At 43.0% G+C, this 22,900-nt stretch overlaps 1 protein-coding gene across 1 annotated transcript in view; it reads right to left on the reverse strand.

Moving 5' to 3' along the window:
* Nucleotides 1-11,896, reverse strand: part of LOC144607129 (cysteine dioxygenase type 1-like) — a 28,965-nt gene extending 17,069 nt beyond the window's left edge. Inside the window, exon 1 of the mRNA XM_078423749.1 lies at nucleotides 11,614-11,896. Coding sequence (XP_078279875.1) covers nucleotides 11,614-11,783 — 170 coding nt within the window. The 5' untranslated portion in view covers nucleotides 11,784-11,896. The remainder of the gene's footprint in view (nucleotides 1-11,613) is intronic.
* Between the last annotated feature and the right edge of the window lie 11,004 nt (nucleotides 11,897-22,900).

The raw sequence follows: 22,900 nt of genomic DNA on the forward strand, positions 1-22,900 counted from the left end.
TTTCACTTTCAATATTTTCCGGTTTTATGAAATAATTTTTAGCATCTTCCCTTTAAATCTATTTCAGAGAAAATTGTATTTTAACTCTGGGACAGATTGGCTCGCAGGACCAATGGTGCCTTAACATTCCAGGTTTATCAACACTGTTATGGTCTCCATTGTTAAAAGGGAAGATAGATCATCTCCACCAGGGTAGGACAACACAATCTGATTGCTCTGAAAAAAGAAAAAAAAACGGCAGATGCTGGAGGTTTAAAATAAAATCAGAAAATGTTAGAAGCATTCAGCAGGTTAAGCAGCACCTGTGGAGGCAGAAATAGAGTTCATGTTTCCAGTTTGAAACGTGACTGTTTCTCTTTCCACAGATGTTGCCTGTCCTGTTGAGTTTTTCCAACATTCTCTGGTTGTCCTGATGTTGCTAACATTTACAGAATTATCTTAAAATTCTGCATTCTGTGCAGTTACCTCAAGGCCACTTAAGCGACCAGGCAAAAAGATTGTCCAGTATTCATATGCTTGGAATATTGCTTGTGTGAATTGCTGTTTAATTCACCAACATTGCAACAATTACTGTACTTTAAAAGTAACTCATTGGAAGTGCAGGGTTTGTCGAGGACATAATCAAGTGGCAATGAAAGTTTCATTTCTCCCTTTCTTCATGGGCATGGTCTACATCATTTTCTTGAAAGTTGCAACCAGAACTGAACACTGTGTAATCGTCAGCAGAAATATCCATGGGACTTCATGGTTATTGATGAAGCAACTGATGTTTACAAGTAGAATACAGCTCTAAGAAACTCTGGCAATTATTTTTTGGGCCTCCAACAAGAAATGCCTCTTATGGTTTGTTACAGGTGGGAAGTAATTGAGTGGTTCTCAGCTGCAGCTTCAAATAACAGAGGCTGATAACTGCATGACTCTTCATATCAAGATAGAAAAGTTAATTTCAGATCATTGACTTCCTAAATGTCGTTAGGTTTGTTCAAAACAAAATATTTTACATTTCAACAGACTGTGTGCACAGGAACACAACCACCTCGGCTGTTGCAGTGAAAACTTGTGTAATTCTGAACTATAAATACCTCTTGCCAAGTGGTTCTAATAAAGCTGCAACATTAACATTTTTTGGACAAAGTGAAATATTTTCCAGGTATGTATCCTCCACTAAAAATTGTACAAATTCAGTGCAAGGACGTACACGCCACTGGAAATAAATGGGTCTACTGTGGATAGGGTGAGCAGTTTTAAATACCTGGGAGTCCGCATCAAAGAGGATCTGACATGGACAACACACATTGCCGCACTGGTGGGTAAGGCAAAGCAGCGCCGTTACCACCTTAGACAGCTGAGGAAATTCAGAGTGTCTCTGAGGATCCTTCAGTGCTTCTACTCTGGGGCTGTAGAGAGCATCCTGTCCAGCAACATCACAGTCTGGTTTGGGAACAGCTCTGCCCAGGACAGGAAGGTCCTGCAGAGAGTAGTGCGTTCGGCAGAACGCACCAATGGAACTACACTCGCCCACCCTGCAGGATCTATACATCAGGAGGTGTAGATTGAGAGCAAGCAAGATTATGAGGGACCCCTGCCACCCCAGCAACGGACTGTTCCAGCTGCTACGGTCAGGCAAGCGCCTCCGCTGTCATGCTGTGAAAATGGAGAGGATGAGACGGAGTTTCTTCCCACAGGCCATCAGGACTGTTAACTATTATAATTCCAGGGACTAAATTTTGTCTCCTCTGTATTAACTTTAATTTATATGCTGTAACTGTAATTCTTTTTTTGCACAATCCGCGGGCATTGCCACTTTCATTTCACTGCACATCGTGTATGTGTATGTGACAAATAAACTTGACTTGACTTGACTTGCAACTAATTATTGCCTCATTAATGTACTTTCAATTATCCGCAAAGTATGGATGGCTTTGACTGAGCAAACAAGTGGCACTATTTCACCATAATCTGCTCAGCAGGACTGTTCAATTCCAGGTCAAATAATGAATTTGGGCCAAACATTGTGAAAGTATGAATTCCAGAGGTGGAGTGCAAGTGGCTGCCCTTGACATCAAAGCAGTATTTGGCAATATTTCTGATATCAACTGTATTTAAAGCCAACGTGGATGAGTAGCCTGGACTATATTGCAAAATAAATTTGTCTGCTTGCGTGGAATGGCAATAGACAATAGGTGCAGGAGGAGGCCATTCGGCCCTTCGAGCCAGCACCGCCATTCAATGTGATCATGGCTGATCATTCTCAATCAGTACCCCGTTCCTGCCTTCTCCCCATACCCCCTGACTCCGCTATCCTTAAGAGCTCTATCTAGTTCTCTCTTGAATGCATTCAGAGAATTGGCCTCCACTGCCTTCTGAGGCAGAGAATTCCACAGATTCACAACTCTCTGACTGAAAAAGTTTTTCCTCATCTCAGTTTTAAATGGCCTACCCCTTATTCTTAAACTGTGGCCCCTTGTTCTGGACTCCCCCAACATTGGGAACATGTTTCCTGCCTCTAACGTGTCCAACCCCTTAATAATCTTATACGGCATCTATCTATTGATCACTCCCTTAAACATCAATGTTGTTACTTATGCTGTTGTTAATTTGACATCAGAAAAAAAGGAGGAAAATTGTGTGTTGCAACATCGAATGTGGCAAGGAGTAAAGTGGAACCATATATCAGGGCAGCTTTGAGATAATATTTGTTATTTCATAGAGGTCTGTTCCTTTGTTTCTCTTCCCATAGATGTGGCCTGACCTGCTGAGTGTTTCTAGCATTTTATGTTTCTGTTTTAAACAATGGAACATTCTCCACAAGGACCATGGGGATGTCACCGCTGCTATTCCTGTGGCTGAAGGAAGCATGAGGCAGCTTTGCTCAGGTGGTTTGCTTGCTTGTGTTTAACCTGATGCCATGAGAATTCATGAAGTTCAAAGCCAATGTTATGACTCTCAGTGGAACTCCTTGTGGCACTCCTTCAGGGCTCTGTATAACTGCGTCATCACCTACAGTAGTTCTGTCTGCATGGAACAATGTCTACCCAGTATGATTTAGCACTTCAACTCCCCCTCCTATTCCCAATCTGACCTTTCTGTCCTGGGCCTCCTCCATTGTCAGAGTGAGGCCCAGCGCAAATTGGAGGAACAGCACCACATATTTAGTTTGGGTAGTTTACATCCCAGTGGTATGAACATTGACTTCTCTAACTTCAGATAGTCCCTGCTTTCCCTCTCTATCCTCTCCCTCTTCCCAGTTCTCCCACTAGTCTTCCTGTCTCCGACTACATTCTATCTTTGTCCCACCCCCTCCCCTGACATCAGTCTAAAGAAGGATCTCGACCCGAAACGTCACCCATTCCTTTTCTCCCGAAATGCTGCCTGACCCGCTGAGTTACTCCAGCATTTTGTGTCTACCCAGTATGAATGTCAGACTAGTCCAGAGAGTTGGCTGGGAGTTGTGATGTCTTTGAGATACGAAATGACGGCAGCAGCCATAGCCCTTTAACCAAATATCACTCGGCTCTCCACAAGATGAAAAATAGCTTGCGAAAATTAATTTGGTACCATATTCCTTCTCATAAAATTCATTGTGCACACATCTTTTGTTTCATTTTCACCATGAACACTGTTCACTTCTGGTTCTTCATTTTCATCAAAAATGACGTTGGAATAATGCATGCACTCTGTCTCTTCTTAGACTGTCCCTTGGGGCAGAGAATGACTTGCTTCCTTCCACTCTTGTTTTGTAGAATGTAACATGGCTCTTGAGGCCAGTGTGAGGACCGTGGGCTTTTCCACAGAAGTGATAGGAGTTGGTTGATGGGGCTAACGAGTAGGTCATGTGTGAGGCTATCTGCCCTTTCTGCTCCTGTGGGGCTTCTGTGTGCTCCTCCTCCAATGAGTGGTGATGGCCCAGAGCTTTCCAGCAGTGGCACTTCTAGAGAGGATGTTGCATTTATTTAAAGAAGCTTTGATCACATCCATGAATCCTTTTCTCTGACTGACTGGTAATCTCCCATGAGAGAGCTCAGGTAATTGAGAGGCAGGTTTTGGAAATCTGGTGGCAGGCATGTGAACGATGTAGTCTGCCCAACTTAGTCGAACCTCAATGCTGGTAATGTTGGTCAATGTGAAGACGTTGATTTCCATGTCTTTCCAGTGAATTTGGAGGATGTTACAAGGACAGCATTGGTGGTATTTTTCCTTGAAGTGGTTGCTGTGTGTAGGCCTTCTTGGGAGCATGCAAAGTGTTCGGGATCACTGATGAACTGTGTGTTTCATGCTAGATCTGAGATCTTAATCGACAAAAACCTTTTTCCTCAATTGACCATAGGATGTGCTTGCACCTTGAAGGTGGATTCATTATCAAAAGCCAATTTTGCCGAGAGGTATGGAAAGTGGTACATGTTTTCCAGGCTCTCATCATGAACTTTTCTAATAGAAAGGAAATAGGATGCAGGAGGGACAAGTTGATAGGGGACATTGGTCTCACAGTTGTTGAGTGTAAAGCCTATTGCCTCTCATACTTCAGTGAACACACAGAAACAGGTTGGGGGAGAGATTAGTCCCTTTGGATGTGCAGAACAAAGTTCTAATTAATAAAGTTATTTTCTAAGAAATTAAGAACCTTCGACCTGGAACGTTAACTCTGGTTCCCTTTTCACAACAGTCGACTGAACTACGAAGTGCTTTCTCCATTTCCTGTATTTGCCAGATCAGGAAGATGTGGCCAAATACTTAGTTTTTAATAGATCTGAGGCTTTTAAAGGTAGAGGGATGCAAGAAAGGAGATGCAAAAAGTAGAAAGGTGCCATGTATAAGCTTTGTAAAATTAAAGGGAAATATCAAAGCCCTCATTTTCAAAGCAAAAGTGGGTGAATTAGTCAGATACTGGCGAAGAACTGACTTTTGCAAAGTGCTTCCTTTCTTGGGAAACATAAAATGATTTTAAATAAAAAGATAAAACTGTACTGAAATGCAATACTGTTGAGCAGAAACACTGTATTATTAAAATTATTAAACTATTAATGTAGAGATGTCATGGTAGATTTTCCTTTGCCCACCAGATCTTTACCTTGCCTTAAAATGGCATTCACAGGTTCTTGTGGTTACTTGGCTCCATCTTAAGTGCCCAGTTTGGCTTTTGTCCATGCCAACTCACAGAGCATTTCATTCCTCACTAATTGTCTCACATTCCCATCACCTCCACCCCTCATCCACACACTAAGGGAAATTTACCATGGCTAATTAACCTACAAACCTGCACATAGAAACATAGAAAAATAGGTGCAGGTGTGGGCAATTCGGCCTTTCGAGCCAGCACCTCCATTCAATGTGATAATTGATGATCATCTAAAATCAGTACCCCGTTCCAGCTTTTCCCCATATCCCTTGATTCCTTTAGCCATAAGAGCTAAATCTAACTCTCTCTTGAAAACATCCAGTCTGAAGAAGGGTCTCGACCCGAAACATCACCCATTCCTTCTCTCCTGAGATGCTGCCTGACCCGCTGAGTTACTCCAGCATTTTGGGATACCTGTGAATTGGCCTCTACTGCCTTCTGTGGCAGAGAATTCCACAGAATCACAACTCTGGATGAAAAAATAGTTCCTCATCTCAGTCCTAAATGGCCTAATACCCATTATTCTTTAAATGTGACCCCTGGTTCTGGAATATTTGGGATTTGGGAGGAAGTCAAAACCCCATTGGGACACCTGCATGATCACAAGGAGAATGTACAAACTCCCAACATCCTGGTCAGGATTAACCAGGGTTTTTGAGTCTGTGAGGCAGCAGCTCCTCCAGCTGCGGCACCACATTAATTTGTAAGGCTTTGGACTCTGAGGTAACTGGCATCCTATTGCATTTTTAACTTATGACCACAGAGTGTTAATTAACATGGTTGCCAATGGAATCATTCATAACTCCTGCTTTCTTTGGTAGTCCAGTTCTAGGGGAGGGATGGAAGAGGAGTCATGGTGATTTGCTGCAGTGCACCCTGGCAATGCCGAGCGAGGGAAAGTAGCGGATGGAGTGCTTATCTAGTGGACTGCTGTGTCCTGTATAATGTCTAGCTTCTTCAGTGCTGTTGAAGTTGCACTCATCTAGGTAAGTGGAGAAAATGGAGAGTGTAAATGAGTGCACAGACCTATTTGCACTTTATACTGTTTTAACTGTTTCTAATTTTGTTTCTCTGGGTTATCTAAATTTCTGTTGATTAGCTAATTAATTTATTGCATCGAATGGAAGTCGCATTCCCAATCTCGTTGTAGCCCTGTACAATGACAATAAAGATATATTGTATTGTATTGTATTGAGATGAATAATCCATTTCAAATTTTCCTGCTACAATTAAAAAAATTGAATTCACTTTTATAAAAGATTGATACCATCTGGGGTGGCTATGAGATGCATTAGATTGCTGTAAGATCTAAACAGGTTTACTTCTTCATGATAAAACAGACACAAGGGATTGACTCCAAACTGTATTCTACCTGTGCAAAACCTCAATCAAAAGGCATTTTTCTGGTGTCAGGATTTAGACAATAGACAATAGACAATAGACAATAGGTGCAGGAGTAGGCCATTCAGCCCTTCGAGCCAGCACCGCCATTCAATGCGATCATGGCTGATCACTATCAATCAGTACCCCGTTCCTGCCTTCTCCCCATACCCCCTCACTCCGCTATCCTTAAGAGCTCTATCCAGCTCTCTCTTGAAAGCATCCAACGAACTGGCCTCCACTGCCTTCTGAGGCAGAGAATTCCACACCTTCACCACCCTCTGACTGAAAAAGTTCTTCCTCATCTCCGTTCTAAATGGCCTACCCCTTATTCTCAAACTGTGGCCCCTTGTTCTGGACTCCCCCAACATTGGGAACATGTTATCTGCCTCTAATGTGTCCAATCCCCTAATTATCTTATATGTTTCAATAAGATCCCCCCTCATCCTTCTAAATTCCAGTGTATACAAGCCCAATCGCTCCAGCCTTTCAACATACGACAGTCCCGCCATTCCGGGAATTAATCTAGTGAACCTACGCTGCACGCCCTCCATAGCAAGAATATCCTTCCTCAAATTTGGAGACCAAAACTGCACACAGTACTCCAGGTGCGGTCTCACCAGGGCCCGGTACAACTGTAGAAGGACCTCTTTGCTCCTATACTCAACTCCTCTTGTTACGAAGGCCAACATTCCATTGGCTTTCTTCACTGCCTGCTGAACCTGCATGCTTCCTTTCATTGACTGATGCACTAGGACACCCAGATCTCGTTGAACTCCCCCTCCTCCTAACTTGACACCATTCAGATAATAATCTGCCTTTCTATTCTTACTTCCAAAGTGAATAACCTCACACTTATCTACATTAAACTGCATCTGCCATGTATCCGCCCACTCACACAACCTGTCCAGGTCACCCTGCAGCCTTATTGCATCTTCCTCACAATTCACACTACCCCCCAACTTAGTATCATCTGCAAATTTGCTAATGGTACTTTTAATCCCTTCGTCTAAGTCATTAATGTATATCGTAAATAGCTGGGGTCCCAGCACCGAACCTTGCGGTACCCCACTGGTCACTGCCTGCCATTCCGAAAGGGACCCATTTATCCCCACTCTTTGCTTTCTGTCTGTTAACCAATTTTCTATCCATGTCAGTACCCTACCCCCAATACCATGTGCCCTAATTTTGCCCACTAATCTCCTATGTGGGACCTTGTCGAAGGCTTTCTGAAAGTCGAGGTACACCACATCCACTGACTCTCCCTTGTCAATTTTCCTAGTTACATCCTCAAAAAATTCCAGTAGATTTGTCAAGCATGATTTCCCCTTCGTAAATCCATGCTGACTCGGAACGATCCCGTTACTGCTATCCAAATGCTCAGCAATTTCGTCTTTTATAATTGACTCCAGCATTTTCCCCACCACTGATGTCAGACTAACTGGTCTATAATTACCCGTTTTCTCTCTCCCTCCTTTCTTAAAAAGTGGGATAACATTTGCTATTCTCCAATCCACAGGAACTGATCCTGAATCTATAGAACATTGAAAAATGATCTCCAATGCTTCCACTATTTCTAGAGCCACCTCCTTAAGTACTCTGGGATGCAGACCATCAGGCCCTGGGGATTTATCAGCCTTCAGTCCCATCAGTCTACCCAAAACCATTTCCTGCCTAATGTGGATTTCCTTCAGTTCCTCCATCACCCTAGGTTCTCCAGCCCCTAGAACATTTGGGAGATTGTGTGTATCTTCCTCAGTGAAGACAGATCCAAAGTAACGGTTTAACTCGTCTGCCATTTCTTTGTTCCCCATAATAAATTCCCCTGCTTCTGTCTTCAAGGGACCCACATTTGCCTTGACTATTTTTTTCCTCTTCACGTACCTAAAAAAACTTTTGCTATCCTCCTTTATATTATTGGCTAGTTTACCCTCGTACCTCATCTTTTCTCCTCGTATTGCCTTTTTAGTTAACTTTTGTTGCTCTTTAAAAGAGTCCCAATCCTCTGTCTTCCCACTCTTCTTTGCTATGTTATACTTCCTCTCCTTAATTTTTATGCTGTCCCCGACTTCCCTTGTCAGCCACAGGTGTCTCTTACTCCCCTTAGAGTCTTTCCACCTCTTTGGAATAAATTGATCCTGCAACCTCTGCATTATTCCCAGGAATACCTGCCATTGCTGTTCTACCGTCTTCCCTGCTAGGGCCTCCTTCCAATCAATTTTGGCCAGCTCCCGCCTCATGCCTCTGTAATCCCCTTTGCTATACTGTAATACCGACACTTCCGATTTTCCCTTCTGCCTTTCCATTTGCAGAGTAAAACTTATCATGTTGTGATCACTGCCTCCTAATGGCTCTTTTACCTCTAGTCCCCTTATCAGATCAGGATCATTACACAACACTAAATCCAGAATTGCCTTCTCCCTGGTAGGCTCCAGTACAAGCTGTTCTAAGAATCCATCTCGAAGGCACTCTACAAACTCTCTTTCCTGGGGTCCATTTCCAACCTGATTTTCCCAGTCTACCTGCATGTTGAAATCTCCCATAACCACCGTAGCATTACATTTTTGACACGCCAATTTTATCTCCTGATTTAACTTGCACCCTAAGTCGAGGCTACTGTTTGGGGGCCTATAGATAACTCCCATTAGGGTCTTTTTACCCTTACAATTTCTCATTTCTATCCATACTGATTCAACATCTCCTGATTCTATGTCACCCCTTGCAAGGGAATGAATATCATTCCTTACCATCAGAGCAACCCCACCCCCTCTGCCCACCTGTCTGTCTTTTCTATACGTTGTGTACCCCTGAATATTCAGTTCCCAGCCCTGGTCCTCTTGTAGCCATGTCTCAGTGATCCCTACAACATCATACTTGCCCATGACTAACTGAGCCTCAAGCTCATCCACTTTATTTTTTATACTACGCGCATTTAAGTACAACACTTTAACTTCTGTATTTACCTCCCCTCTCACATCGTTCACAATTGGCCCTGCCCTTAATTTCTTTTCCGCTCTAGAACTTCTGTTCCCATTCTTCCGAGAGTCTTTTGCAATATCTCCTGTATTCCCTTTTACCTCATCTTCATATTCACAATTTGTTAACCCCTCCCATCGATTTGATCGATGATTTGCCCGAAACATTAGATTTATTTAATAAACCTGTGCTTTCCTGACACCAGTATTTTACTCATCTTTCCAAAACAAAACATGGGATTTCTGGTAGACACAAAATGCTGGAGTAATTCAGCGAGTCAGGCAGCATCTCTGGAGAGAAGGAATGGGTGACGTTTCGGGTCGAGATCCTTCTTCAGACTGATTTCTGGCATCTCCTCGGGGCTTCCCGAAATCTTTCATGAACAATTATGTCATTATTGCAAATGTAGTAAGTGCAGAACCAATTTCTGAACAACAAAGTCTCTGATTGGTTTTTAAATCGGATCAGTGTTTAGGTAATGTTGATGGAAGGACTAATATTGTGAAGGACATTGGGGAGAAGTCCCCAGCTCTTCTCTGATATACTGCACATCAACCGTTGATGGCAAGTAGGGCCTGGGTTGGCTTCCGAAGATAACTCTTTCAGGAACACACTGGATATCAGTCTAGATTACGGGCTGAAACCTCTGGAGAGGACTTTGAACCATAGTCTCCTGATTCAAATGAAAACAAAAAATGCTGGAAACACTCAGCAGGTCAGGCAGCATCGATTGAAAGAGAAATAGAGTTAACCTTTAACTATGTTCAACTTTCCACAGATGTCACAGAACCTGCTGAGTGTTGCCAGCATATTCTGTTTTTATTTCATATTTCTGGATGATAACTAGCCCTGCCAGTTTGTTTTAGATTTCCAGAAATTTTGTTTAAAAAAATACGCCCCTCAGATATTGGCTACTTATTGACACAATTCGTTCACAAATAAACAGAAACACAAATTATAGACGTCATGTTAACTCGTGTGAGGTTTGTGATAGAAAATAGAACTAGATGATCCCTGATGTTTTTCATAGACGTTCTGTTATTGAGTATAACAACATGGCTTTGAGAACGTAAATTTCAGAGGATGCTTAAACATATATTTGAGAAGGTTAACCAGTTAATGACAGTATAGTAATTACACGGCAAGTGACGGTGATGGAAGCATTCGGTTTTGCTGCAAGGAGAATGTGAGACTGAGGATTCCAAATTCACCGGATTTCGTTTGAATCGACAGATGAAATTGTAATGCAAACCTCCGTCGCTCGTCAACTTTGGGTGACGCAAAATGTATTTATCGGTATGAAGTAAATACGACAATGTTTACGAACCTGGAAACTCTTGCCTTTCGCTGCAAACCTGCTTACAATACCAGTGCCATAATAAACGCCCTACCATGGTGTGCATACTGGCGATGGAAGCCGCTTCCGCTTCTTTAAGGCACATTTATCTAAAGAAACGGCGTCGCATTAAGATTCCTAGGTCTCTCCCAGAGACGCTAGTGATTTGGAAAAAAACCCCATCATGGTGTCTCCCGTATTGAATTTACCCACCTTGATTCAAATGCAATAAAAAATACAATGTTGCGCCAGATTTAATAACCCTTCACAAGCAAAGCTACGGTACTGCAGACACTTTTGACTGCCTCATTTAACCTTGGATAGATCAATCAAGGTTGATCCGTAGAGTGATGGGAGTTTAAGATTCTAAATCGTAGCGAGGAATGAAACCGATTATAAACCGCTAATTACATACATTGCTCGTTGCGAGTCACTCACTGCACCATGCATTCAGTTCATAGACGCAAAAAAACTGCTAGGAAATCCACTTGCCCGAGACCGGATAGGAAACAGCCATACACAGTCCAACGCGCCTCACTGACTCACGTTCCAAAGTTTATCCGGATAGGTGTGCTGAACTTAAAATACAAACTCGCAACACTGTTCGACATGTCAACAAATTGTTTACTGACATTAAAAACGTGTGAACGGTAACACTCCCACGGGCATCTAACGCCAGTTTTTCACGTTTCGTAATGCACGATGTTTACATGAAATTTCTAAATTCTAGATCACGTTTCCTAGAGAGTGTTTCTACTAGCGGTCTGCGGAGTGGCTTCCCATCATTTCACTGCTAAATGGTTACCTGAATTTGTCGAACTTTGCGAATTGAAGCCACTCTGCTGGATCACTTTTATAAGATTCCATCAGAGTTTGCACCTCTTCCACGTTGACTTTGTCACTGGAGAATATGTCATGAAGTTCTTTGATCAGATCATCCAGACTCTCGGGGACGTGGAGGTTCGTTTGGTCCATGTCGTTGCCCACCTGATCCCTGCTCTCGGCGAACTAAGTTCGGCGGATCTGGCAAAATAAAATAAAAGTGATGTCGGGGCTGCAGGAAAGTTTATAAACAGCTTGTAGAAAAACATGGGCGTTCTTTATGGCAGAGGGAGGAGCTGTAAGGAATGAAAGTGACACGAGTTAATCACCATATTACCACTGACAACAACTGACGCATGGACCTTGCATTGTGAGTCTGTGGCTCAAAATATAAACCAGCCTGCGGGCTTGCTGATGCATGCATTGTATCAAAGTAATCTCAAACTGTGCTAAAAACGTTTTGGATTTTTTGTTTAAAAAGGAACTGCAGGTGCTGGTTTACACCTAAGATGGACACAAAATGCTGGAGTAACTCAGCGGGCCAGGCAGCATCTCTAGAGAAAAGGAATAGGTGACGTTTCGGGTCGAGACCCTTCTTCGGTCATGTTGTTGTAAAACTTGCATTTACAACAAGTTTTCAAGGACAGTGGTGAAATATTAGAAATTATTTACATTCTCCAGGTTCTTGAGATACGCGTTGACGATGCACTCCACAAGTATGACACGCTATTAAAGATATTTCGCATGTTCTTTTACCGTGAAAGGATTGTATGCTTTAGCTTTCCCCCAACTTTCTGATTGGTTAATTAAAAAGGATACCAACAAGCTTCAGCACCTGGAATTTGGATTTTATTCATTTCTGGAGCACTCAGTGGGTGCCGTGTGCAACAAGAACACCCGCCAGTTATGCATGCATGCAGAAACAAACCTCCACATAAAATACACCTAAAACATCTTCGTTTTAAACCACCGGCTGATTTATACGCAGAATCGTCCATTAAGAAGGAATTTCGCTCCACTTTGTGCTCCTGAAATCACATTAAGGCTCTAGGGTAAGACAGAGGCTTCAAAGTGAGGTACAGAGTGTGCCTGGATTCAGTTAATGCGACACCAAGCATAAGTGCAGGAAGAGACCAGAATGTTTTCGCCAGTGGAGAAAGATGGCGGTGGAACAATCTGGCCAAGCCTGGGTGGGTTTAGAGAACAATTACATCATGCAATGTCAGAAGTAACTTAATGAATTGATCAAAAATGTCAAGGTGACATAGATTAATGCACAAATAAAAATCTTTCATGCTGACTTGTACATATATTCATACATACACACTTATTTGCATTTATGTACACTCACACAGGCTGCAACTTCATTTACACTCTCCATTTTCTCCAAAACAACCCCTACTCTAATCGCACCATTGCCATTCCATCCCTGACATAATTCCCACATAGAGGTGAAGCATGGGCGGCACAGTGGTGCAGCGGTAGAGTTTCTTTCTTACAGCACCAAAGACCCAGGTTCATTCCTGACCATGGGTGCTGTCTGTATGGAATTTGTAAGTTCTCCTTGTGACTGCGTGGGCTTTCTCCAGGTCCTCTGGTTTCCTCCCACAATCGAAAGACGTGCAGGTTTGTAGGTTAATAAGACTTTGCCAAATTGTCCCTTGTGTGTAGGATGGAACTAGTGCACAGGGTGATCGTGGTTGGCGCAGACTCGGTTGGCCAAAGGGCCTGTTTCCATGCTGCAGCTCTGAACTAAACTAAACAGATGCTGGTTTACAAAAATTGCTGGCTTTCTCAGCGGATCAGTCAGCATCTCGAGAGTACATGGATAGACAGTGTTTCAATACAAAGTATTGAAATGTCACCTATCCATGTTCTCCATTTATGCTGCCTGACCCCCTGGGTTACTCCTACCCCTAGTGTCTTATTTGTGTCCTTTCCCTCCTTTATTGATGCAGAGCAACTGCTCTGTAGTCAAATCCTGCCACCTCAAATTCCCCCGAGAGCACCAGTGCTTCAGTGAGAATGTGATGACATCACTCGGACTGAGGGGCAGAGGGTCATCTCGTCCAAGCGATGATCTCCCCTCTGATTTGATCAGTAGGTCCTCATTGCCATCGGCGTTGTTACATCAACACATAGCTCACCTGTGTAACGAGCCTCAGCCTAGTTCTTTCAGGGTGTAGAGGCAATCCAGTATGTCTCCAAATCGACCTGAGCAGAGTAATCAATGCAAGGAACTGAGGAGCAGGAAGTGGAAGATAGGAATGATGATGCTCACACTGTCAATGTGCCTGAAACACTAGCCTGCTGTCCAAACTTTGCCATCTGAGCCATTGCCATATGGCAATGTGAATCAACCTGTTGTCACTGCAAAACTATTAATCAGGCCACCTACATTCCCATATTTCGCTTGGGCAGCTTATGAATATTGATAATGAACGTTGATTTTTGGTATGAACATTGATTTTTCTAACTTTAGACAGCTCCTCTGTCCCTCTCTTTCCTCTCCCCCTTCCCAGTTCTCCCACTGTCTTCCTGTCTCCAACTACATCCTTTCTTTGTCCTGCCCCCTCCCCTGCCATCAGTCTGAAGAAGGGTCTCTACCCGAAACGTCACCCATTCCTTCTCTCCTGAGATGCTGCCTGACCCGCTGAGTTACTCCAGCTTTTTGTGATACATTCCCGTCAAAGTTATTTTCAGTATTTATATTACAAACAACATAAACTGGTTCCCAGCACCAATTCCTGTGGAACCATTTCTAATATCACTAGATCAAGTAGACCCATTCGGCCCAAACTTCTCTTGCATTGGTGCAGCACCCTCTCCTCCCCCACTCCCCCCTCCATCCCCCTCAACCCCCCTTATCCTCCCTCCTTCCCCCCTCCCTCCCTCCTCCCTCCCTCCCTAGGAGATAGATTTAAACTTTAAAATATGAATAACCTTAAAAATATAGCACCGAATTCAATGAAACCTTCCATTAGCACTAAAGGGACGGCAGTGAGTAAGGTGGGGCTAAAATTGTTGTGCTATTGTGTACCGTTCTGGCTGTAGTTCAGGAACAAACAAACAAACAAACAAGAGTTTTAGTATATAGATAAGACATAGGAGCAGAACTAAGTCACTCGGCTCAACGAGTCTGCTCTGCAATTTCATCATGGCTGATCTATTTTTCCCTCTCAACCTCATTCTCCTGCCTTCTCCCCATTACCTTTGGTGCACTTACTAATCAAGAACCTATCAATCTCCACATTAAAAATACCCAATGACCTGGCCTACACAGCAGTCTGTAGCAATGAATTCCATAGATTCAACACCCTCTGGCAAAATAAATTCCTCTTCCTCTTCATTCTAAAGGCACATCCCTATTTTGAGGCTTTGCCCTCTTTTCCTAGACTCCCCCACTCTTCTTATCAAGTCCAACCCCCAGAGCCCATTCGTCTACTTTCTTACCCATTCCCCACCCTCTCCATCTGTCCATCACCCACGAATTCCTCCAATTATGTCCTCTCACCCAATTGTTCCCATCTGTCTACCTTACCTCCCTTACTTGGTCCCATGCTTCACCTTCCTGATCCAGAATGCTGTGCCTAACAGATGGATGCATGCAGATTCAAGTAACTTTCCAAAGAGAATTGGATTGCTGTTTAAAAGTAAGGCACACAGAACAATGGGGGAAAGAGAAGAGGAGCAGAATTAATTGGTAAGAAGGAACTGCAGATGCTGGTCCAAACCGAAGATAGACAAAAAAAACGGGAGTAATCCAGCGGAACAGGCAGCATCTCTGGAGAGAAGGAATGGGTGATGTTTTGGGTCGAGACTGAAGAAGGGTCTCAACCCGAAACGTCACCCATTCCTTCTCGCCAGAGATGCTGTCTGACCCACTGAGTTACTCCAGCTCTTTGTGACTATCTTAGAATTAATTGGTAGTTCTTTCCAAGTACGTGTTTAATGCATAATGAGTGATAGATTTTTTTTTAAAGGTTTTAAACACAAGCAGGACAAATTTTGACATGATAAGATAGCAATTCACCACAGGAAGCTAGGCTGAATTTCAGTGGACTAAACCAAATGGGTGAACCACACAATTGAAAGTATTCAAAGAAATATTCTGTGCAGTACAAAACCAGTACATACCTTAAAAAGGCAACCATGTTCAACAAATGAAGGAAGGAGTAGTATCCAGCTAAAAATATATTTACAAAAATGGAATAACAAAATCCAGTGCATTAGAGATGCTATAAAAAGCCTTGGATGGATACAACGAAAATATTTAGAGGAAGAATAGCGATAAGTTGCAAAACCACTGCAGCATGTTAAATTAACAGTAGAGTTTAAAAAAAAAAAATATTAGCAAAATGGGGTAGATAACGAGAAAGGTTTGCACAGGTGAAATTTATTTGAAAATAAAGAATGAACTGATGTCAAAGAAATGTTTTGAATTCAGCTTCACATTATGGAAAAAACATAAAATACAGTTCTTATGTGAAAGTAAAAATGAATCAAGTTGAAAAACTAACTGAATTTAAAATGAAAAATATGGTAAGGGAGTTCATGGTGCAGTCAAGAGGCAAATGTCCAGATGCTGATAATTTTGTCCCATGGTCATGACTTGAAAACGGTAAACAAATTGCAGATGCAGATTAACATTTTCCAATATTCTTTCATAGACATTCAATTTGAAAATTGCCATTGTTACTCCATTACTCAAGGAAGAAGAACTGGATAAATGCAGATATGTCAGTTGTAAGAATGCCACCAACATAATCAGCAGAGCTAAGTGTAAATTAAGCAGACAAATTCAGCATAGATATGTGAAGTGAAGGCATATTGTAACTTAACGGGATTATTTCAGAATGGGACTGCGTGTGATTTGGGCCAAGGTGAGGTTTTGGGGGGTTGCTTAGTGGGGGCAGTGTTGGAATGGAAATGGAGGACACGAATATAGTCGGCATGGATATATAGATATCTTTTAAATAGACTTAAAGAAAATAATAGTAAAAAATTTGCCCGAAATTGCTTTGTTTTACCCACCCTGCTGTAATTTTGGTCACTCTTAGGAAGGATTCGTAAAGTTGGAAAGAGTGCAGAGAAGATTTACAAGGACTTGATGGCCTGAGCTTTCGGGTGAGGTTGGGCAGGCTAGGACTTTATTCTTTAGAGCGCAGGAGTCTGAGGGGTGATCTTACAGAGGTGTATAAGATCATGAGAGGAATAGATAAGGTGAATGCACAGTCTTTTACCCAGAATATTTTACCAAGGAAAATCAAGAACTGGAGGACATCGGTTTAAGCTGAGAGGAGAGATTTAGTAGGAACCTGATGGGCACTTTTTCCAACAGAGTGAGGTGGGTAAATGATACGAGCTGCCAGAGGAAGTAGTTGAAGCAGGTACTATAACAACATTTGAAAAAAACATTAGGACAGGTATATGGATAGTAAAGGTTCAGAGGTGGACTCAAAATGCTGGAGTAACTCAGCGGGACAGGCAGCACCACTGGAGAGAAGGAATGGGTGACGTTTCGGGGTGGAGACCCTTCTTCAGGTTTAGAGGGTGTGTCGTCAGGGATGAAGACAGGTTTGGCAGTGACTACACCAAAACTCGCAGCGGGGTGATCTCACGTTGATCTATTTTAGTTACAGTGGTAAGGAAGTCCAGGGCTACATGGGGGCACTGTCTCTCACCATCAGGGCACACGTGTGATGGCGCTGGCAAATTCGGACGTCCCGCAGCTCAGTCCGGGTTTCGAAGGAGTGGATGTGTTGATTGATCTCAGGCTTCTCCCTGTAGTTCACCCTTACCTCGAGGTCATTGTCACTGTTCCACAGCCATTTCAATGTTGAAATCATTGCCCAACTTTGGGAGATTGGAACTGGTTCTTGATGTGGACCTTCTGTTGGTAAAGCCGACTTTGAACTTTTAGAAGCCAGATTTGCATCAATGGTCTGGGTTAAATATTTCCTGAGCAACCATGGTAAGCTACTCAATGCATTAAGGAGCAGGAACTCTCTTCAGTAATTCCCAAAACGTTTTCACTCTCTATTAGTGGCCGACAATAGGGTGCGGGTAAACAGGTAAATTCGGTCAAGGCAATGTAGGAAATGCATACATATTGCTATCAAATGACGGGTTAGGGAGGTGAGGCTACCAAAGTTACATTATCATTAAACCAGTGATATGCAGAGATGTAAGGTCCACTTTGACAATACATCCTGGGATTCCCTGCTACATGAGAGCCGGCAGTGGTTCAATGCTTTAATGAGTGGGTGGGTAACTGTATTGGCAACAATGTAAGAATGGGCTGCAGCACCTAAATTTTCAGACTACATCAAGCTGGCAGTAGGAGAATGCTGGCAAAGGCCAGGTAATATGGAGGCAGCTGGTGATGGCCTGGCTGGTGGGTAAAAAAGCAGTAGGAACAAGGGCGGTTGGGATGCTTCCTGTGCAAAAGCAAGAATAACCCCCTTCAGCGCCAAAAATAAATCCATGCTCTCCGATTTTGTCATCAAAAGCTTGGGGATAAGAGTTAAATGACAGTCAGAATCGCTTACTCCATTTAATGTTATGAAAGTGGGGTTCATCATTTAGGAGTCCTTCCTTACTGTGAGACGTTTTGGTAGGAGTATCTTCTATCAGATATTCTTAACTCTGGAGCTGTACTAATCCTGTTGCTTATTTGTGCAGGCTGAAAATGTTACTTATTAATTTCCTGTTTTAATTATTGTAGGCATCTCAAAGAACTTCCTACTCAGTCCAGCAGAGGGTTGTACATACTGTGCTGCTGCCAAGTGGCTCTCCATAGAAACTGCAGGCAAACCCATTATAAATATAGATCACACAAAACTGCAGAAATGTATTAAAAAAGGTCATGGCCAAATAATTATTCCTTGATAAATATTAATGTGCCACAGCATGGACAATTCTATTCATACATTCCGACAATCCTTTGTATTTTTTTTATAGCATTATAAACAGCAAATTTTGAAGAGACCAATATTTGTGTTAAATTACTGGCCTTCAATTTTGAGCAGAAATAGATATTACATTAAATTCTGATTCAAGAGTATGGATGTGTATGTTTCCAATCTATCACAGGGTCAGGTGGAAATGGTGGTTGAGAGTCAGGCCTGGGAGATGATAGAAGGTTGGAGGCTGTGGAAGGGAGATCGGCAGAGGCGTGAGATCAGAAATAGTTTGGGAGATGATGGCCTGGTCTGACACTTCATCTGTAGGTTAATTGTCACGGGTTAAGTATGAAGAGGTGTCCAAGAGCTGGTGTCTGGCCTCAGCGCAGTAGAGATCAGCCCACCAGACCACATGACCGTGTAAGTCAGCCTGACGGACTACAACTTTCAGTAGGAGGCTGCATTACATTCTTATCTTACTACTAACCTTCCTGCCTTTACAGCGTGACATGAAATTCATTCATACCAGCTATGGATGTACTGGTTAAATTACCAGAGTGGGAGTACAGAGGGCTGGAGTAACATTCCAGACAACTGAGTTCAAATACCACTGTGGCATCCGTGGCATTTAAATTCAAATAAGAATTTCAAATAAACAATGATTAGTTTTTGGGGTGATATTGCGACATAGCTGGGAGAGAGTTCTTCTTTACAGCTCCAGTGAGCTGGGTTCAATCCTGTCCTTCGGTGTTGCCAGCATGGAGTTTGCATATGCTCACTGGAATTGCATGGGTTTGGTCCAGGTGCTCCAGTTTCCTCCCAGATCTCAGATACATGTGGGTTTGTACATTAATTGGTCATTGTAAATTGTCCCTAGTGTATAGGTGAGAGGTAGAATCTGGGAGGAGTTCAGAAGATCATAAGACAAAGGAACAGAATTAGGCCATTTGGCCCATTAAATCCGTTCCGCCATTCAATTATGGCTGATCTAATTTTCCTTCACTGCTCCATTTTCCTGCCTTCTCCCAGTTACCTTTGACACCATTACTAATCATAAACCTATCTCTAGTCCTACCCAACTTACAGAAGCTAAAATTATGTGCAACCCATAAATATGAATGTGTGTGGCGAGACCGGCGAAATAGATTTGCCAGTTACCGTGGGGCTGCAAGCATCATTTGCTGTTCAGTTGTATTCAGTTTGCAGCTGCATTTCTGAATTGGGAGCTTTCCAGGTTATGAACAGTTCTCAGGAATAGAATGCTACTGTAAACCAGGGAGGATCTAGTTATAAAAAATGGTCTTCCTAACCCGAAACCTTACTGGTTGAACTCTAAATTAAGATTTATGTTTAATATTGTCAAACATACCAAGTGAAGAGCTTTGTTTGCTTGCTATCTAAGCCAAAAGGAACAATACTGTACATAAATGCAATCAAGTCAAACTCAAGTTCAATAGGTAGAACAAAGGGGAAGAGACAGAATGCAGAATATAGTTCTTAGCATTGTAGTGTAACAGTTCCACAGACAAATTCCAATGTTTGCTATGGGGTGGAGGTGAATCGGACTGTACCCTAGCGTACAGAAGGATCTTCAGAAACCAAACAAAGAGGAAAAAGCTGTTCCTGATTCTGGCAGTGCATGTTGTCCCCGCAAAACCATTCATACATGATTACAATCAAAGCATGCGGGTTCAAAGGATAGTGCCAAAAGGGGAAAGGAACAGAGTTATGGAGAAAGCGCAGATAAAAAAACATTCTTTGCTTACGAAAGGATAATTGAAGAGTTTGATAACAGAGAGAGCGAACCTGATGGTACGTGCTTTCAAGCTTCTGTACCTTCTGCCCAACGAGAGTTGGGAAGGGGGCGTAAATGTTCCTTGATTATGTTGGCTCCCTGTCCCCTCCAAATCTCACCATCTGCTCCTAGTGTTCCAGCCTGTACACCTCTCAACCCCCCACCCCCCCCCATCCCCCTGCATTTGACCGATATCGCTCCAAAACTGCCATCCATGTACTTGAGGCCATGTCTTTTAAATGTTGCAATTGTACCTGCTTTCATCACTTCTTCTGGTACTTTGTCATGTATACCCAAGTGAAAAAGTTGCCAGATCCAATTTAACCTTCCCCCTCTCATTTTAAACCAATGCCCTCGAGTATTAGACTCCCCTACCACAAGAAAAAGCCTGTGATCATCCACCTTATCTAAACCTTATAATTTTATAGACCTCCTTCACTCCCAAGAAAACTGCCACAGCCTAACCAGTTTCTCCTTGTAATGCAAGCCCTCTAGTCTCAGTAACATCCTTGTGATTTTTTCTGCACTCTTTTCCAGCTTAATCAGATCCTTTCTATGGATGACAACCAGAACTAAGGAACCAGAACCAGCGCAGCAGTAGAGTTGCTGTGCTGACCGCGCCAGAATCCTGGGTTTGATCCTTACTACAGGTGCTCCGTAGTCTCACCAATGCCTGTACAGCTGTAAAATGACTTCCTAACTCGTTTACTCAATGCCATGGTGGATGATAGCAAGGGCGCGAAACACTTTCTTTGTGGAATTTGGTAAAAGCAATGTCATTTAATATCACGGATGGGGAAATAGATTTGCTTCTGTCTTCCACAACACCTCAGTCTCAATTTGTTCTCTCCACCTGTTCTCCTCTTTTGTGGCATCTTAAAATCTGCTTTATTTGAAATCAATTCCTGGTGTAAGATCCTTGACCTGAAACCTCTATTCCTCTTCTCTCTCTATAGATTTTGCCTAACTTGCTGAGTATTTCCAGCATTTTCTGTTTTTCGGTTTGGAAAGATTCATTCTCAAGCCCAGAAATGGAGAAAATCCCATAGAAACTTATCGTTTTGGGCGGAAGGAGAGGAAGAGGTCAATGTCAGGATTGTCCCTTTCTTGGTGGCAAAGCAGTACATAGATTCTCACTCTCTCACTCTCTCACTCTCACTCTCTCACTCTCTCACTCTCTCTCACTCTCTCACTCTCCTTGTTTTGGAAGTAGGGGTGGGGGCTTTACGAAGTTCGCTCTCTCCAGTTCCGTATTTCAACTTTTAAAAAATTGTTCTGCGGGTTTACAAACTTGTTGCTATATTTCCACTCGCAGGGCCGCCTATGTTTCCTTGAGGAGGACCGGCGAAGATCGGAACTTTTCGTTGACAATCAGTTGTTCAGCAACAGATTTGAAGGTGGGACTCAGGTCAGCAACAAAGCGCTTCCGGTATCAGAGTATAAGAGGTTGTCGTCGACTTACTTCCGGTCCTTCCAACGCGCTGTGAAAATGGTGAGTGAAGCGCTGAGCTGGCGGCGCGTCGGGCAATCTACGTCCATCCTCACCCCGCCGGTCCACGGCCGCGAACTGCTGGTCTCCATCAGCTCTCCGCACGTTCGGGCTAATTTATGGCGCCGATATTGTGGGGTGGAGGCGGATGGATCCCAGTGGTAACCGGGAGTGAGATCTAGGGCCCGGAGCCCCGAGCTCTGCTCCGCGCCTGTGGCTGGCGCTCGGTTCGGGACAAGCCTCCTGTGCCTTAAGCTCTCAACACCCACTACACTAGTCTATGCCCCGTGGTGCTTTCGCACAAATAAATACCATGGAGGTATCGGGGCGCTGTCAGCAGAATCTTTAAATGGAGTGATTGTTGGTCAAACCGCCATCCTGTTGCAGGCAGATACAAAATGTTGGAGTAACTCAGCGGGTCAGGCAGCATCTCAGGAGAGAAGGAATGGGTGACGTTTCGGGCCGAGACCCTTCAGGCATGTTCTTCCTGCTTGCCCCGCCACAATTTTCCTTAATGTTACTTGTATTTTGCTTAGGACGATAAAGATTGATGCTTCCCAGTTTCAACAGATATTTGATTAAAGGAAAGTTTGCAAATGCTCAGAAATAAAATTAGGAAATGGTGTACATGTATAGCACCCTGGTCAGTGGAGAAAGGAACTTAATATTTAATCTGTCAATATTCATTCTGAGGCATTAGTTCAGTTTCTGCAGTAATGCTGGACCAGATGAATAATTCCAATGTTTTCTTATTCTTTGAACTGGTTATAGTATAAAGGATTATGACAAACTATTCTGGGGATCAATAATGACTTGGAATAGAAATGATATTGTTAAGTTAACACCAGAAAAGATGATTCGATTAAATATTTAAATATCTTTCAGAGGAGAGATACCCAGTAAAACCCGCACGTCACAGGGAGAATGCAAACTCCACACAGACAATACCCGAGGTCAGGATCGAACCCAGGTCTCTGGTGCTGTGAGGGTCCAACTATACTGGCTGCCCTATCTTGATACACAACATGTATAAATGGAGCCCTTAGGACATCTCATTTGTCACAGCCTACCGAAGTGGAAA

This window comes from Rhinoraja longicauda, chromosome 28 (genome assembly GCF_053455715.1).
Source record: "Rhinoraja longicauda isolate Sanriku21f chromosome 28, sRhiLon1.1, whole genome shotgun sequence".
Lineage (NCBI taxonomy): Eukaryota > Metazoa > Chordata > Chondrichthyes > Rajiformes > Arhynchobatidae > Rhinoraja > Rhinoraja longicauda.